General features: G+C 46.2%; 1 protein-coding gene across 1 annotated transcript in view; it reads right to left on the bottom strand.

Annotated features, from left to right (window-relative positions):
* Positions 1–13,963, bottom strand: part of LOC310795032 (IQ motif and SEC7 domain-containing protein 2-like) — a gene marked incomplete at both ends in the record, with an annotated part of 280,546 nt that extends 266,583 nt beyond the window's left edge. The window contains 2 exon segments of the mRNA XM_083657052.1: positions 6,843–7,243; positions 13,613–13,963. Of these exon segments, the coding sequence (XP_083513178.1) occupies positions 6,843–7,243; positions 13,613–13,963 (752 nt within the window).
* Positions 13,964–14,673: the final 710 nt, after the last annotated feature.

Below are 14,673 nucleotides of genomic sequence, written 5' to 3'. Positions count from 1 at the left end.
TGTTTTATGTCTGTCTCTGTTATGTTTTATGTTTGACCCTTGTATTCTGTAAAGCGACTTTGAGTTATTGAAAAGCGCTATATAAAATAAATGTATTATTATTATTATTATATTTGAGGGATCATTGCAAAAAAAAATTGTAATATAATGTGTAATATAAGAATACCGGACAATATATCCATATCGGATTTTTTTTTTTTACTCCCTAGTATCGGCATGGGCATCGGCCTCAAAAATCCAGTATCAGTTGGGCTCTAATTGTGCTGCATCATGCCAGAAGGAAGAAGTAGTCAGTGTATCCAGTCCTGCAACATGCTGTCTGCACCAGAGCATCATCTGCACAGTCAGTCAGTCAGTGTATCCAGTCCTGCAACATGCTGTCTGCACCAGAGCATCATCTGCACAGTCAGTCAGTCAGTGTATCCAGTCCTGCAACATGCTGTCTGCACCAGAGCATCATCTGCACAGTCAGTCAGTCAGTGTATCCAGTCCTGCAACATGCTGTCTGCACCAGAGCATCATCTGCACAGTCAGTCAGTGTATCCAGTCGTGCAACATGCTGTCTGCACCAGAGCATCATCTGCACAGTCAGTCAGTGTATCCAGTCGTGCAACATGCTGTCTGCACCAGAGCATCATCTGCACAGTCAGTCAGTCAGTGTATCCACTCCTGCAACATGCTGTCTGCACCAGAGCATCATCTGCACAGTCAGTCAGTCAGTGTATCCAGTCGTGCAACATGCTGTCTGCACCAGAGCATCATCTGCACAGTCAGTCAGTCAGTGTATCCAGTCGTGCAACATGCTGTCTGCACCAGAGCATCATCTGCACAGTCAGTCAGTCAGTGTATCCAGTCCTGCAACATGCTGTCTGCACCAGAGCATCATCTGCACAGTCAGTCAGTGTATCCAGTCGTGCAACATGCTGTCTGCACCAGAGCATCATCTGCACAGTCAGTCAGTGTATCCAGTCGTGCAACATGCTGTCTGCACCAGAGCATCATCTGCACAGTCAGTCAGTCAGTGTATCCACTCCTGCAACATGCTGTCTGCACCAGAGCATCATCTGCACAGTCAGTCAGTCAGTGTATCCAGTCGTGCAACATGCTGTCTGCACCAGAGCATCAATGCACAGTCAGTCAGTCAGTGTATCCAGTCGTGCAACATGCTGTCTGCACCAGAGCATCAATGCACAGTCAGTCAGTGTATCCAGTCGTGCAACATGCTGTCTGCATCAGAGCATCATCTGCACAGTCAGTCAGTGTATCCAGTCATGCAACATGCTGTCTGCACCAGAGCATCATCTGCACAGTCAGTCAGTGGAAGAGCCAGAAATGAGGCGTGATGTGATTCCATAATAAATCTGCCTTATCGTCACTGCTGTCAGGCCTAATCATTCTGTGCTGCCCGTTACATCCTTCTGCAAGCTTCAGGCCAGCCTTTCTCTCCTGATATCAGCTGTACATGTCCTATGCAGGCCTGGTTTTACAGGGGTGCAAAAGCACCCTTATTTTAATTGTCTACTCTGCATGCTCAGTTGAAAAGAGTGGTAAAAAAAAAAAAAAAAGGGGGGGTTTTATAAATGCTGCAGCTCCACACTTACTGTTTAAACTTGAATTATAATTGTTGTTTTTCTTTGTTCTTTGATGTGAATTTATGGCTTTTTGGCACCTACATGTAACCTTCTAAGGTTGAGATAATTGTATTATCATTATATGGTCCACATATTTCAGTAAAGCACTTGAAACACTTGAAATATTCTTCATCATTCTATTTGAAATGATGGTCAAATGCATTCTTTTTAGTCAAACAACATGTCAAATTTTTCGGGTCGGCCCGTGCATGTGCACCCCTTCCTATCTAGGATGCATCCCTAGTCATCTTGTTCTGGAACCCGGCCCTGGAATCAATACATCATGGATGTTCCCCCTCCGCGCACATGGAAGCCTCAAAATGCCTCCAAAAGACGTGGCAGTATATGGTACGATCTATCTCACGTTCTGGCTGCATGTATAAGAGCTTATAGGCCAGGGAGACGGCACTATGAAACGAGTCCTCTTTGTCTCCGTGAGTCATCAGTGCGTTTCCCCCTGACTGAGACTGCAGGTCCCCCGGGAGCCTCTCTCCACAGCGCCGTCCTCACTGTTTGCACTAGCTGCTGCATGTTCCCAACATCACTGACAGCTTAGCCAGCGTTAAGCGCTCCGAGCACAGAGCGAGCCGGGTTCAAACATTTCAACTTTCAGCAAGAAGGCGGTCCTTCAAACAAGAGGGGCGGTCCTTCAAACAAGAGGGCGGTCCTTCAAAACAGGTTTTCCACAGTTGCATAGCAACAGCAATCGCCACGACCCCGCCGCGCTTCCCACAGGCAGTTCAGTGTTGCTATAAAAAGCAGCTGCCCCGGTGGACGCATGGGGCAGCTGCATCCTTGGCTGCCCACAGCCCATGTTGTAATCAAGTCACTATTAAGTCTGGAGTCCCCAGCAGTGTCTGACTCTGTCCACTAGGTCACCAAAGAAGAGTCAGAGTCAAGTCTGTGTTAAGTCCCCATTACCGAATCCGGAGTGCATAGATATCTTATGCCAAATTATTAGGGCCTATTACAAAAAATTAGGGGGGGAAACTTAACCTGACGCTGCCAGATGGACGGTTTAGCTCCACATTACGTTTCACTAAACCAGTCGATCTGGGAATGCAGTAACCAGACCCGCTGACAGAGGCGGGCACTTTTTCCAAGCTACTTGGCAGGTGATTGGATGACCCATCTGTCTATCACCGCTGGTGCGTGTTAACTTCAACCAATCAGATCGCCCTGCCTCTGACATCACGTTTGCAACCGGAGGAAGGTGCCTGATCTCCGTGGTATTCATTGATTGAGTCCTCACCGTCCTCATCGTCGTAAAGTCGCCTTCGAAGCATGACGTTCAATTATAACGAACTAGTTGTGTGGCTTAGCCTTCCCAAATGTTGAGGGTCGTTTTTTAGAATTGAATACATAGAATTGGGAACGTTACATTCAATTTCATTCAGACTGCCTGTCACCTCCGCGGCGGCAGCCATGTTGACGAGTGAAAAGAACTACAAAGACAATGTACCCACTACTTGCCCAGACGAGCCTAAGCCCGCCTAAGGCTGCCGCTGATTCGTCGAGCCGGCCATGGTTCGGCCAATCATCTTAACTCATTGAGTGCCAGCCACTTTTGGAGAACGGACGCTCCCAGTGCCAGAGTTTCAGAGCGTTTTCAGTGATTTCTCGAGGCCCACAGAATATTGTGTGATATTACTATGTAAACACTGAACACGCACAAAGAACGATGAGACTCTATTCTATCATCTGCAAAAAAAAGTTTATTGATCCCATTTTCCGTTCTTTAGTTATGAGCCGGAGAAGATAGCTTGATTCATCCAAAAACAGCAATTTTTTTCTAGAAGCTGAGATAATTGGCCTTTTGTGAAATTAAACATTTCAAGCACACACTGACTCTGAAGCTAATCTTTTCTAATGTAGTCACACCTCAAAAATAATTTCCTTCAATAAAACAGTTTAGGCCAGGGAATTTTGTTTGGCAGAATAATATTTTTAGCTACAACCAGCAGCGCTGGCCCCTGCGTGCGCTGCTGGTTGCAGCTTCTTGCTGGTCTTGATTTGCTGCTGGTGGGCATCGGATATTCTGGCTTGCGTTTGTCAATCCTGTCCTGCTGCCTGGGTCTGTCTGGGTGTTGCGTGCTGCTCTGCGTGCCCCCCCCCCCCCCCCCCGCCCCGCCCCGCCCCGCCCCGCCTCGCCTCAACTGCACACTCCTCCTCCTGTCTGTGGTGGCTCTCTGCTGAGTTTGCTGTGCGCACAGTGAAGGGTGCAGCTTTTTTACAGCGTTCCGCGTGTGTTTGTCACCGGCAACGATGCTTCCAGTTGAGAATAATAACTCCACGGTGTGGATGTGCGGATGTGCTGTCGCAACCGACACAGAGCGGCTCAATTGTGGGAGCAGATTGGCTGCTGCAGGCACAGCTGCAGTAACGTGCTTCAGCATATCGATGCATACGGATGCGATGCGATTTCCGTTTCCATAACGACTTCTTCTTTGTTTTTTCCTTGCCTTTCTGTTATGTGGAGAGCACTGTCGCCACCTAAGGGTTCTGTAAAATAGGTTATAGACCTCCAATAGCTACAATAGTTGTACCAGAGATGTATCAGGGATTGATCCACGTCCCACCGTCAAAAAATGCAATTGACGACAACCGTCGTCATTGGCACTCTACGTCAGTATTTGAATTGACGACAGCTGTCGTCATTGGCATTCAATGAGTTAACTGCCTGTGCATGACAAGATGGATTACGTCGAGAGAATCTCTTTTGATCTCGCGAGGTTATCCATCTTGCAAGCAAGGTTAGGGGAAACTGTCTTTATCAAAATAAGCCAGAGTCCTCGCCTGCAACTTCTGAATGTCCGAATGCATAAATGTTTGCGTCAAAGTCCACATCAGTGCCCAAGTCCCAGTCAAGTCACGACTCTTGACAACGTGTCCAGGACTCGGACTGGACTACAACACTGCTACAGCCCCATACAGCCCTATGCAGCCCCCCCCCCCATAGCTCCTAACACTTCCTGATAGAATAATCCTAAAATCACGTTGCCAGGCAACAACAAACCCACAAACAGAGTTTTAGGTCAAAAGGTATTGAGAACAACAAGATGATAAAACAAAGCAAAAGCAACAAAAGAAAGATGGTTACCATGGTTACCAAGCTACCTGCTTAGCACCGTGGTTCGCGTGCCAAACAACGCAGCAGGTGGCCTTTACAGTCTCAAAAAAGACAAATGAATCTGGTTGACCAATCCCATCGCTGAGCTATAAATAGACTATTCAGATATTGTTAAACCCCACCTCACTACAATAGAACCCCACTAGAACCTTCTACTAAAATAGTATCTTCTAGTAAAATAGTATACTAGCAAACTATACCGTTTCTACTGTTTCAATGCAGGAATAATATTGGGGCATCAACTGCCCCCTCTCCTCTGGGGAAGAAACACGGCAATGGTAAGCATCTCTCCCATTCTTTTGCCTGCTTGGGTCCGAAAAGCTTGACCATAACTGGTGTCCAGGAGAACAGCGTAAAACACCTGCAAATCCATCGCTTACATTTGTGTCAGTGGAGAATCAGGCAAAAAAGATGCGTCACGGTAAAAAAGGTAGCACATCAAGGTATAAAGGTAGCACATCAAGGTAAAAAGGTAGCACATCAAGGTAAAAAGGTAGCACATCAAGGTAAAAAGGTAGCACATCAAGGTAAAAAGGTAGCACATCGATACACATTTCCAGGCCTACGCAAACCTGCGTGAAAGAAGCAGCGAGGTTAGTAGCGACCAGAGTCAAAGGTGACACAAGAGCGTGGGCCAACCCGGACAACAGGCCGGCAGGTTTGCACCCAAATCTGACTTTGGTAACATTTAAAACCTTGTGAAAGGATGCCATATTTGTAGTTTTCAACAGGAGCCACAGCCAAGAAAGCAACCTAAGATTTTTGGATAATGTATCCATGAGATGAAACAGGGGGCACTGTTTTAAAGTGTGAGTGTGAATTTTGCTCTTGGATTAGACTCTTACCAGCCACAGACAAAATTGACCAGCAATTAATCAGCTAGCTTGTGTTAGCATTTCTTCTCCCAGGTTTGCATTCCTCTTGTATTAAGGTGCGTTCACACCGACCTATTAAAGTTTTTCACTGGCATCGAGTTTACATACAAAGTCAATGCAAACGAGCGATTGAGCGTATACTCGCCGGGGAGAAAAATCGCTGGGCGTCCGAGCGGCAGAGACAGAGCGATAGGGCGAAAATTAGCTATGTCGCCCGAGATGAAATATCCCAACTCGAGCGAAATTCCGCTGCCATCAGTCGCTCGCTGTTCAACGCTGATTGGCTGCCGTGTGAGAGTGAGTCAAGGATCACACTAGCTTGGAACAAACCGCTGGTTTATTGTGTGGCAACAAACCGCATTGACAGCTGATTGACAGCCTGACAGCTGACATGAAGTGAAGTCTGTCCTACCGGTATAGAGCTCGCGTTAGGAGCACGCTGATAGGCTTAGCTTGTAAACAACTATGGTGGCTCGTAGTGGACAAACATCACGACATTGCGTAACGTTAATAGCCCCCAGATGTCCGACAATGATTGTGCCTGTTGACGAGCGATTTAAACAGAGCGACAGAGCGATTCCAAAGGGTTGAATCAAGCGACAGAGAGAAAAATAAATATCTCGTGTGAACACAGCTTTAGCCAGCTAGCTTGCGTCTGGTTTGCCTTGCTCTTGTGTTAGCCAGCTAGCTTGCGTCTGGTTTGCCTTGCTCTTGTGTTAGCCAGCTAGCTTGCTTCTGGTTTGCCTTGCTCTTGTGTTAGCCAGCTAGCTTGCGTCTGGTTTGCCTTGCTCTTGTGTTAGCCAGCTAGCTTGCTTCTGGTTTGCCTTGCTCTTGTGTTAGCCAGCTAGCTTGCTTCTGGTTTGCCTTGCTCTTGTGTTAGCCAGCTAGCTTGCTTCTGGTTTGCCTTGCTCTTGTGTTAGCCAGCTAGCTTGCGTCAGGTTTGCCTTGCTCTTGTGTTAGCCAGCTAGCTTGCGTCAGGTTTGCCTTGCTCTTGTGTTAGCCAGCTAGCTTGCTTCTGGTTTGCCTTGCTCTTGTGTTAGCCAGCTAGCTTGCGTCAGGTTTGCCTTGCTCTTGTGTTAGCCAGCTAGCTTGCGTCAGGTTTGCCTTGCTCTTGTGTTAGCCAGCTAGCTTGCGTCTGGTTTGCCTTGCTCTTGTGTTACCCACGGCTCTGGTAGTAAACACACGGCGGCGTAAAGGCTAACTTACGGTTTATGGTGGTGGAGGGTGTGGGCATGGGGGTGGTGTGGCTCGTGGTAGCTGTTGGTGACGTTGGCCCGGTGCAGGCGTTCGATCCTCTCCTTCTCCTTCTCCACAAAGTTGGTGTTGGTGCCGGTGCTGGTGGAGGAGAGGCCACGGGTCAGCCGGCCGTGCCCCCTACTGGGCGGAGGAGGTGGGGGCGGCGGGGCCGGCGCGGGGGCCGGGATCTGGGTCGGGACGGAGACGGTGGTCGGAGCCGGGGCCGGAGCAGGGATGGGGATGGCGGAGATGGCGCTGACGCTGTTGGTGCTGTTATAGGAGGAGTGCTGGGTGGAGGAGTGCTGGGTGGAGGAGTGGTGGCTGTAGTGCAGGTGGTGGTGGCTGTAGTGCAGGGGGATGGAGGAGGGAGGCTGCAGGGGAACATGGTGCTGGTTGTGGGTGTGGTGGTTCTTGGTTGAGACGGAGGATAGCATGGTCTGACTCTGGAGAGGAACAGAGAAGAAGAAATGAATCAAACCGCTCGCACACTGCAGGGCTCCCAGGGTTAGTTATGTAGGACCATATGATTTGGGCAAAATGAGGGGGGTAAACTGACGGAATCATGGAATTTGGAAATTAAATTTTCATCAACTGTAAAACATGGAATATTACAGAATTGTCCACAATTTGGCTGAAGTTGATAAAAAAAAGAATTATCAAAATCAAAAGAAGACCTAATTATTGTTAGCGTGAAAAGAAGCGGCTGACGACTGTGCATGTCTTGGAGGAAGCATGGTGCTAGTCTACGGCTCTCCCCAGATCGGCAGAGGGTGGAGCAGCGATGGGGCAGCAGGGGGAAAATTGGCAAAGTGCAATTGGGGAGAAAAACGGGGGTAAAACAGAAATAATAATAACTATTATATAACTATTAATAACTATAAATACCTAATTATTGTAGTAACCTAAATCACTTCATAATTGTAAAATAGGCCTAGAGAAATAATTCAGTTTTTAATTGGGGTGTTTTGAGGGGGGGGGGGGGGGGGGGGGGGGGGGGGGTTGGTCTTGCGTGGGACCCTTACATCACCTCACAATTTGGTTTTCACTTTGAGAAACGAGTCGATGAGGGTGTGTGAGAGAGCCAAGTCGTCCGAAGAAAAGAAAAAAACAAAGAATAGCAATCTAACCCCATGAATTAAAATTTAAATGGAAAAAAAATAATTTGGGGACAAATAAAACGCAATTTGGGGAAAGAAAATCAATCATATGGCCCTAGTTATTGCACTGAGGTGGCCTTTTGAGCAGCCCCACTGCTCTTCATCAGACAAACGTGACAAAGCACGATGCCATCTTAAATACACACACGATACCTGTACAGTAGGGGTGTCACGATACACTCAGTTCACGATACGATACGATACACGATATTGGGTTCACGATAACGATACGATACGATATTTTAATTTTTTGCGATCGATTTGTAAGTTGAGGGGGCATCCTCCACGCTAATTTGAGTCATTTCACCATTTTCATCCTCCGTGTCTGTAACGTCCCTCGTCTGTTCAAACAAAGCAATGAAAAGGAGAGCGAGCATGCAATCAGATGCAGATCAGTGCCACCATGTTCAGCTTCTTTTTCTCGCGATATGAGATTTCATCTCAACGATACATATTGTCACGTTTTGATATCGCGATATATTGTGGGACGATATATTGTGACATCCCTACTGTACAGTCACATGATCATCATGTGACTGTACAGGTATCGTGTCATGATGAACAGTGTTGGGCAAATTACTCAGGAAATGTAATTAGTAGTGTTGTCACGATACCAACATTTTGACTTTGATACCGATAGCAAGTTTAGTATCACGATACTTGATACTGATACGATGCTCGATACTGTTACGATACTCGAAACCTAATGGATAAGAAACAGAATGTCCACAAGGTTGATCACATTCACAAATTCAAGGTTTAGGCCATGTCCACACGGAGACGACTTTAGGTGTATCCGCTAAAGTTTTTTGTCATATAGCCGTTTCGTCCAGATGGAACCGCGTTCTGGGACTATACGTTCTGGCCGTATACGCTAATTTTTCAAAACGGGTCCCAGAGTGATTAAATCTGAAGACGCCACCCTTGCATTTCCGTGTTTACAACCCATACGCATCTTTCCTGAAACGATGATGCTATAGCCCCACCTCTCTCCACCAGCAACAATAACAATCATGGCAGTAACGTTCGTGCTACAGCAGTGGGGATCTTGCAGCAAAATATAATGCTCCTCTATTACCACCGTCAGCAGCAAGTGGACACGGAGAACAGCGTGTAGCCTACAACATCCTCAGGGCTCCACACAGCTGACTCTTCCCATCCACCCCTCCCCTCCCTTCATCGGATATTTCCCAGAAGGCTTAGCGGCGGCTACATTTTTACAATAACACAAACAAAATCAGGCTTAACGTGTTAGATAGAAATTATATTTATTTTTAATACAACATGCAATTCTGGAATATTTTAATATTGGACAAAATGAAATGAAATGAAATCTAAACCCTGAGTGTAACCAACATACTCTCTTGCCCTATATATAGCCCTCGTAAATACAACGTGAATAGGGAAGTGAGAGGTTTGAGGAACACGCGGTTGCACTGTGATGTCTGTGATATCCGCTCGTGTCCACTCCAACAAGACTTTAGCTTACTTGACGCGACTTTTTCCAATAAAAACACATTTATGCCATGAGTTTATATAATGTATATTTATGTTGCATCATTTAGCCTGTGCTGTGATGTGCAGGAGCGGCCAATACGCTGGGATGTGTTTGCAACATGTCTAAAGATCATGGAAGTGGATGATATCAGGAATGTCACCGATAGTTAACGTTCTATATTGTAGGCTACAGGGAGACCATCAGCCCTGCTGAACAGCTCTGCATTTGCCTGTATACTGTAGGTTTCATCATTTTATTCATCGACATGGCAAACCTCCCCGCAAAGCCAAGGGTTTAAGCTGCTGCTACAGTGAGATACACATTATAGACTGTGCGCCCCTAGAGGTTGTATGCCATTATTGACGAGATTGTCTTTCTCTGTTATTCTACAGCGGTTTCAGTGGTTTCATGTGGATACACACATTTCTTGAAACGTTTCCATGTTTATGGAAAACTTTTCTGAAACGAAAAAAAAAAAGATAGCTTCCGTCTCCGTGTGGACATGGCCTTAGTATCACCCTTAACAGTCACTGTGGGATTGAAGGACACCTCCTTTTGAAATGTGTCTCTCTGGTGTATTAGAAGACCACCATATTAACTGAATGGTCCTGTGTTAGAAGAATAACTAACTGAATGATATAAAGAATCATCATCATAAAGAATAATGCCATATTAACTGAATGTCTCCCTGTGTTAGAACAATGCCATAATGTAGGCCATCTCTATGTATCTCTTAATACAATATTTCTCTTTACACTCTTTAGTCTTTACAAATTATATAGCCATCTACATTGCACTCTTCACAACATCCTGTGATATCAGTCAATGTTTGAGACAGGTCCTTTGCCTGTCTCATTGAAAATAGAAAGACAATAGAAAAGTATGAACTGCAGCACTGGCACAGCACACTGTAGGCTATGTAAGATGGCTCAGACTGAAAAGTTAGTAGTGTGTCTGTCCAGTAACACACGATAACATATAAGTGTAACCCAGGTTATTTCTTTTGTTGTGACACATTACAGATGTCACTCAAAGGCCACACTCGCGTGCTTTACCGACGGCTCCTGAACGCGTCATGTGCAGGAGGCAGACTGGAGAGAGGATGCAACTGTGATAGTGTTTGTCTGCTCTCAACTCCGTTAATCTCGCTTTAACCTTCATCACAGCGGCCCATTACCCGCTGTACACTTAAACGTACACTAGTTCTTCACAAGCACTCACGGGTCTCTCCTCATTTAACTGACTCTGTCACTAATCTCACCGCTGTTTACATGCTTTTCAGGTCGGCTAGTTACTTAGCTTAGCTGTTAGCTACTTAGCTTAGCTCCCTCTCCCTCTCGGTAAGATGTTAATGTTTATGTTCGTTACGCATAACATTAATGTATATTTGTGGGATTGGGAGAAGTCTCCCGCTAGTGTTGATGACGTCCAGTGTGATGGCAGAGACACTGGGAAATGTGTGTTTGTTTATTTGTTGTGTTGCGTGTAGCGTTAATTAGACGAGGAATCCTGCAACTTCCTTTTAAAAGCACAACAACGGCTAGTTAAAGTGATGGTACGGAACTTTGGGAACTTGCAATACCGAACCGTTTTTAATAAAAAGTATCAAAATAGCATTGAAATTTCGGTATACCGCGCAACACTAGTAATTAGTTACTTATTACTCATTAAAAAAAATATAAAATTACTTTACTCATTAGTTTGTATCAAAAGTAATTAGTTATGTTACTTGTTACATTCCTAAATTACTTTCACTATCCCCCCTTCCGAAAAACTGCCATACAACTTGTTTAGCCAGTTCCTTTTAGAACTGAATCCAGTTTATTGGAACAATAAATAATAATTAATAAATAATTGTCAACAATCAGTCAACAATCAGCCAAACTGCATACTTGTTATTTATTTGCCTACCTAGGACAAGAAACGAATTGCATTCTGGCAACACAGTAGTCTTGCATAGCCAGACCTACAGTATCTCCATACTTGGTTTTAGAGCTGTGCCAGCACTGGAGAACGTAATGCAGTAACTTGAAGTTACTTGGATTAGTAACTGTATGATTACTTTTTTGGAAATTGTAATCCCTTACAGTAATGCGTTACGTTACTTTACTGCCCAACACTGATGATGAGTCACATATAAGTAAGTAAATCAGAGATGTGACATAGGCCACATAAGCCCTTTTCCCACATGCGCTTTGTACCGCAAAATGACCGGAACGTGGTGTAATGCCTGCATGTGGGAAAGGCGCCGTGCCGGTATAATCGCGACCCCGTCGTCCCCGACATTTCACCAGTTTCGATCCAGTCAGAAGAGCGGTATGCTCTTAAGGGGACGCAAGTGGAAACGGGTCCAGTCATTTTCCACGACAGCGGTCCTTCAATCATGGGCGAAGTGTAGCCTACACACGTTGCTTAATGTTCCAGCGGGCATAATCTAATCATTCGCGCACATTAAAGCAAACTGGCGAAATGATCTTGTGATAGCCTAATAAGAGCAGTATGTCAGCTTGCTGATTTCCGAAGGCAAGCCGGACACATCAAACGAAGCCAGTCTGTAAAAAGTGCTTCAACGCGACGCAGGTGAACGAATAAACATCGAACCAGCAACTATTTCTTTCAGACACGGATCCCAACTTCTTCAAAGTGCATCATCTAATCATTCGCGCACATCAAAGCAAACTACTTCCACACATTTTGCTTCATGCATTTGCTTTCTCTACATACATAGGCTACAAGCGTTGGGCAGCTTGCCTTGTAAGCCTCTGCCATTCTCGCTTTGTCTGTCCTGTGTCAGGCTGCTGCAAAGTACGGAGGACTGAGTGAAGTTTTGCCGACCCCCCAAATAAGCTCCCCCCTCCCCCCGTCCCCCAACATACCGGCTATTTGACGACTAGATTCCCATATGCGCGCGCTAAGGTGTGAAGGGAAATTCAGGGAAATGTCCGATATTGACTTACAGGTAATTTTCCGGTACGCATGTGGGAAAAGGGCTATAGGGACATAGGGACCCCTAAACTGACACAAATCAGGTCACGGACCCCTATTTGAGTCCCCATCTGATAAGATTTTTGCTTTTAGATGTTTTATTACAGAAGGTGTATGAAACCCATGACCAAAATAGTCCTACATTCTGTCATTGTGTTACTTATGGATGGAATTATAGTCAAAATTATCCCCCTTTTTGCTAGGAACCCACTAGAACCCCCTCAAGGACCCCCACTTTGATAACCATTGACATAGGCAACATGTAATGCATAAAAACATTGGTAGAAAATCTATCTCTATGTCCAAATACCATGTATATATGACTACATACACTCATACACATAGTAATACTATTCCTGGTGGTAAGTTCCATCACGTAGAAAAATCAGTGAAACGAATCCAGAATATTGCTGCATTCACGTGCTCCTGGGAAGCTCCTACTTCAGTTGTGAAATCGTAAATACAACATGAGACCATTCAAGTGCTCTTGGTCGGTAACAAACATGAAGAACAGAAGAAAGGTTGTTTTCTCGTGGTTGCTGTTTTCTTACCAAAAGTAGTGGGTCATTATGGTAACTACAACCGCCAACTACTAAAAAATAAATGATCGCTACTATGAACAAAATAACGAAATATAGATATTTTTTTGCAGTCAATTGGTGACACGGACACGTCACGCAACATCACAACTCGGGGCGGCTTTAGCTCAGGAGGTAGAGCGGGTCGGCCAATGACGCAAGGGTTGGCGGTTCGATCCCCGCTCCCTCCCAGCTGCTGTCGTTGTGTCCTTAGGCAAGACACTTAACCCTCCTTGCTCCCGATGGTGTGTAGGCACCCTGCGTGGCAGCCTGCCGCCATCGGTGTATGAATGGGTGAATGTAGACTACCTACTGATTGTAAAGCGCTTTGGATAAAAGCGCTATATAAATGCAGGCCATTTACCATTTAGGCCATAACTCGGGGTATCATTGAAATTTCCCAGTTTCCCACTCGTAAATACAACATTGGAGGGCCGTTCATGTGCTCGCAACTCGTAAATACGATATATCCGAGGGGCACATGAATGCAGCATAAATAGAAATATATACACACACACACACCTGAGTCTGGAGAGGAGCGTGGTGCTGGTTGTGGTTGTGGTGGTGGTGGTGGTTCTTCATGGGGATGGAGGACAGCGTGGTCTGAACGGGCGGAGGTGGGGGTGGAGGGGGTGGTAGAGGAGGCTCGGACGGAGGGGGAGCGGGCGGAGCGACCGGCTGGCGGTCCAGTCGCAGGTCCTTGTTCTCCTGGCTGAGCCGGTCCAGTTGGACCTCCAGCTCCTCGATGCGGCGGCGCTGGGTCTCCAGGAGCTTCTGCTGGCTCTCGATGATGTTGTTGAGTTCCAGGAGGTACTCCACGGCCCGGTTGGGGCTCTCGGGGCTGCCCTGGCCCGGGCCTTGGTTAGCATCCATGGCTGGTCTGAGTTAGCACAGAGGCTAATGGCTAGGGGACTTAGCTAGGGGTATAGAGGCTTGAAACCAAGGCTCACTAATGATAAATAACAAACCTCAGAGTCGAAATGCTGTTGGGCTTGTGCAGTGGTTAAGATTCAGGCAGCGTACTGCCAGCTAGTACTGAGCCTAAACTTCTGAACTATAGAACTTAGCCTGAGTCACAGCTTTAGCTGGTGCAGAGCCCAGGTCGACTCACTGAGTGTTAGATAGTAGTAGTGTGACGACACAGGCGAATGAGCAAACAAGCTAAAGGCTCAAACTAGCAGAACTGACCCCAACAGAGAAGTATTGAGGAGTAACATGACCTGCAGCCTGGGGCCAAGTGAACACAAACAACTAACTATAACCAGGTCAACTTACTAATAAACTATAAAGCTACACCCTCTCACCATGAGGCCTACACCCTACAGCTAAACTACCCTTCACCCTCCCCCCCACCAGAGGTAAGTGGGGGGGAGAGGAGAGTTTTTTATGAGAGTTCTAATTCGACGATCAAGATGGACCACTTACTCGTTGGCTCCAATCCGAGAGGTTTATCGAGGCATCGATCATCCCGTGGTTCAGTCAGGTGTCCCCTTTGGGTCTCAGACCCATCGTCGTTAAAAACCTGAACAAACTATAGAAGTCTGAAGTCTTTCCCCCACAGCAAAACTGTCCTTCTGTCTGTC

Source organism: Poromitra crassiceps (genome assembly GCF_964638095.1).
Source record: "Poromitra crassiceps genome assembly, chromosome: 20".
In the NCBI taxonomy this organism is placed as follows: Eukaryota; Metazoa; Chordata; class Actinopteri; order Beryciformes; family Melamphaidae; genus Poromitra; species Poromitra crassiceps.
The sequence above is the reverse complement of the archived record's forward strand: the minus strand, read 5'-3'. Positions and strand labels throughout refer to the sequence as shown.